This window comes from Mesitornis unicolor, unplaced genomic scaffold (assembly GCF_000695765.1).
Source record: "Mesitornis unicolor isolate BGI_N332 unplaced genomic scaffold, ASM69576v1 scaffold41171, whole genome shotgun sequence".
NCBI classification, from domain to species: domain Eukaryota; kingdom Metazoa; phylum Chordata; class Aves; order Mesitornithiformes; family Mesitornithidae; genus Mesitornis; species Mesitornis unicolor.
In genome coordinates this window covers 1-4,000 of record NW_010166554.1, presented here as the reverse complement: position 1 = coordinate 4,000, position 4,000 = coordinate 1, and the positions used below count along the sequence as shown (strand labels likewise).

General features: G+C 59.2%; 1 protein-coding gene across 1 annotated transcript; it reads right to left on the bottom strand.

Moving 5' to 3' along the window:
- Positions 1 to 77: 77 nt before the first annotated feature.
- LOC104548863 (ras GTPase-activating-like protein IQGAP3) lies at positions 78 to 3,950 on the bottom strand (the record flags this gene model as incomplete). The annotated part of the gene is made up of 9 exons (XM_010194998.1): positions 78 to 295; positions 686 to 780; positions 1,419 to 1,557; positions 1,702 to 1,804; positions 2,364 to 2,496; positions 2,571 to 2,803; positions 3,246 to 3,330; positions 3,509 to 3,649; positions 3,726 to 3,950. Coding segments are annotated over 9 exons (1,372 nt in total), but the record flags the coding sequence as incomplete, so codon positions are not given.
- Between the last annotated feature and the right edge of the window lie 50 nt (positions 3,951 to 4,000).

Sequence of the window (4,000 nt, the reverse complement as noted above, 5' to 3'; positions counted from 1 at the left end):
CTTTGCTGAAGTCCAGATAAACTACATCCATCCCGAGTCTTGGGAGGCCGTGCCCTGACTCAGTTTCCCCACCACACCTTGGCCAGCTCGTCCAGCAGCTGCTGGTGTTGATGGGCAGGGTCCAGCAGCCCCAGGCTCTCCAAGCGCCGCAGGTTGCGGATGATCTTGCGTTTCTTCTCCTCCAGGGACAGGCGGCTGTCGGCGGGGCGGCCGCCGAGCGCGGGCGCCACAGGGTGGCGGGGGTCCGGGCGCCCCGCAGCGCCCGCCGGCACATGAGGAGGTCGTGGGAGGCTTCCTGGGGGTGAGAAAGGGGGGAGAACTGCAGCGGGATGGGGGGGTGCAGCGATCAGACCCCTACGTGCTTGGATGGGAGCCTCTCCTGGCCAAAATAAAAGGGATTTCTCCAAAATAAAAAGCATAAGAGCAGTGGGCAAGCCTTAGAGAGGAGCAGGGCAGCTTCCTGCTCATGGCTTTTTTTTTTTTCCCTCAATAATTTCCCCTAAATACGACATCTGCTCCTCTCTTGACCATCCCTGGAGGTGTTTAAACAACGGAGAGACGTCGTGCTTAAGGACCTGGTTTAGTTGGTTCAAAGGTTGGACTCGATGACCTTAAAGCCCTTTCCCAACCAAAACCACTCTGTGATTCTCATTTCTTGAGCTCATCCCCAGCCGCCTCCGCGCGCTCCCCACCTCCTGCTCCGACGCCTGCGTCCGCAGGATCTCCATGAGGGAATCCCCTGCCTGCGCCTGGATCACGTCCACCAGCATCTGCTTGGTGCTGCAGACCAGAGAGAGGGCTCAGGTGGTCCCCTCCACCACTGCCTCACATTATTTAGTTGCCTCCCAAGGTTTTCTTGCCCCTCTTGAGCATCCCAACCCCAGGATGTGTTCAGTTTTGGGCCCCTGACTCCCAGAAGGACATTGAGGGGCTGGAGCGTGGGCAGAGAAGGGCAACAGAGCTGGGGAGGGGTCTGGGGTTTTTTTCTGGAGCAGCCGAATGATGGGGAGCTGCTGAGGGAGCTGGGGGTTCAACTGGAGAAGAGGAGCTGAGGGGAGACCTTATCCCCTCTGCAGCTCCTGAAAGGAGGGGGTAGAGAGGGGGAATTGTCTCTGCTCCCAAAAAACAAGTGATGGGACGAGAGGAAATGGCCTCAAGTTGTGCCAGGGGAGGGTGAGGTTGGATTTTGGGAGGAATTTCTTCACTGAAAGGGTTGTCAAGCCCTGGCAGGGGCTGCCCAGGGCAGTGGTGGAGCCCCCACCCCTGGAGGGGTCCAAAAACCACGTGGATGTGGCACCTGGGGCCACAGTTTATGGCCATGGTGGGGCTGGGTTGATGCTGGACTGGGTGATCCTGGAGGTTTTTTTGAACCTGAATGGCTCATAAAGACCCCCGAAACCCGCAGCCCCTGTCCTCACCTCAGCAGCAAGCTCCTGCCATCGCTCTCCTCGCTGTTGGCCGCCGGCATCAGTTTGCTGGTGAGGGTGAGGGAGATTTCCATTCTGCTGAGCTGGGAGATCCCCTGCTCTCCATCCGCCAGGCTCTGAACACTCTCCCCTGAGAGGACACAGAGCCCTGGTAGCCACAGGAGGCTGGGGAGAGGGGGCTTCCCCATGCCCAAAGCCACCCAGGGAGAGCCTGGGGTGAGAAGAGCATCCCCACGGGTGGATCTTGCCGAGGTGGGTGCTGGGCTCTACCTACCCACGAGGGACGGCACCGTCGGGAGCTCGTCCAGGTCTTCCAGGAGCTCGTGCAAGGGGTCTCCGTGCTGCGGCGCGATGGAGTCCTGGTGCTCCAGCAGGAGCTGGGAGGTGCAAGGGAGGGGAAGCAGCGGCAAAGAGACGGGGAGATCAGATCACAGAATCACAGAGTCACTCGGTTGGATAAGACCTCTGAATTCACCATGTCCAACTGCTCCTGTCTACCCCCTAAACCATATCCCTAAGTACCTCATCTACTCACTCTTGAAACACATCCAGGGATGGGGACTCCACCACCTCCCTGGGCAGCCTGGTCCAGCTTCTGACGACCCTCTCAGTACAGAACTTCCTCCTTATCTCTAACCTGAACCTCCCTTGGCACCGCTTGGTGCTGTTACCTCTTGTTCTATCCCTCCTAGATGGGAACAACGCAACAGCTACGGCACTCAAGAGGGGATGGCAAAGTTATGAGGCGTAAGGAAGGGCGAGCAGGGGAGAACCTGGAGAACTGGGAGTGTTTTCTTGCTTAAAAAGGGGGAGAACAGCCCAGGAAGAGCCAGGTGGTGGTGGATAGAGAGGAGCACGATAAAATGCAGAAGAAAACCCAGGTGGGAGCAGAAGGGATGGACCCTGCTCGTTTGCAGGTGGGTTTTACACCCTCACCTTGTGCGTGTTGATGAGCTCCCCCACCGTGATGTAAATCACCGGCTTGGCCACCGCCACCAGCTCCGAGTACTCGTCCATGTTAAACCTCTCCTCCGGCTCCGGGACGCAGCAAGCGGCAGCGATGAACCTCCTGTGAGGAAGGACCCTCTCGGTCAGCCCCAAAAACAGGCTCAAAAGCCACCCTTTCCCAGCCCGCTGCCCCACCTGAACCGGTGGTGGGTGTCCTGCAGGTAGCGGTTCACCCCGCAGAGGTGCGTGTTCTCCTCAGTGAAGGTTTTGCGGGCGGCCGCGTGCTGCAGCACTTTGGCGATGGAGCCCAGGCTGCGGCGCTGGTTGGGGTGCAGAGCGGCCCCCGCCGAAACGTCCACAATGTCGAAGCCGTCGGGGGCCACCACTGCCGGGTTCATGAAGCGGTAATAGAGGAGGTGCCCCACGGCCTAGGGTGCAAGATAAGAGCTCGTGGAGGGAAGTTTTTGACCTTGTAAAGCTTGGTGGGACCCTCCCGGAGGGGACAACACCGCAAAGCAGAGCCCACCATTGGCATTGCCTTGGTGGCTCAATGAAGATGTTGATGTGGAGGCATTTAAATCAACAGGACTTCACAGAATCACAGAATGGCTCGGTTGGAAAAGCCCTCTGAGATCATCACGTCCAACCGTTCCTGTCTCCCCCCTAAACCATATCCCTAAGTACCTCATCTACCCGCTCCTTAAACACATCCAGGGATGGGGACTCCACCACCTCCCTGGGCAGCCTGGTCCAGCCTCTGACGACCCTCTCAGTAAAGAACTTCCTCCTTATCTCTGACCTGAGAGACTTGACCCTGTGGAGGGACACCGGCCCTCTGCGTGCACACGTGGTTGAGCCTTGGTCACACACCTTGTCAACCTCCTCCTCCGAGGCCTCGGGGAACTTCTCAGCCAGGGATGTCCTGAGGATTTTGGCCACGTAGCGCATCCCGTAGCTGAGGAGAGGGCAGGGAGGGGTCCGTGAGCGTGCAGGACAGCACCAGGCTTGGCCACCCTGCCCCATCCCTCCAAGCCATCCACCAGCCCTGGGATGAGGAGCTGCTGCAGGGCCGTTCTCAGCCTCCAAGCCAACAGCGCCCCAGGAAGGCTCACACAAACCCCGGGGATACCTACGGGATCTTGTCTACGGAGGAGGTGATGGCAGAGACGAACTTGTCCGTCACAGCAAGGAGGTTGCGGATGGAAATATCCAACCTCCTCTGGACCTCAGGGTGGCTCAGAGCCTGCTCGGGGCTGACCTCGTAGGGGAGGTTGCTGCAGATAAAAGACAAGGTCTCCATCACCATCCTATAGCTCTGTGGTCCCTGAACCTCCTTGTCCAGGGCCTGACCTTCTCTGCCCGCTTTGTGACTCGGTCTGGTTGATCCACGCCTTGTAGATGTCCACGGGGTTGGTGTGGATGCTGAGGGTCTTGTCCTGCAGCACCTCCTGCACAGGGCCGGCCAGGATCTGCCGCAGGGCGTTCTGCCCCCGCGCGTTGCGGTAGAAGCTGACCACCAGTCGGATCACCGTGGCGTTCCCTGTCAGGATGTCGTGGACCTGGTCCACCTTGGACCTGGGGAGAGGGGATGGGAAGGGGATGGAGGGGAAGGGGACGGAGGGGAT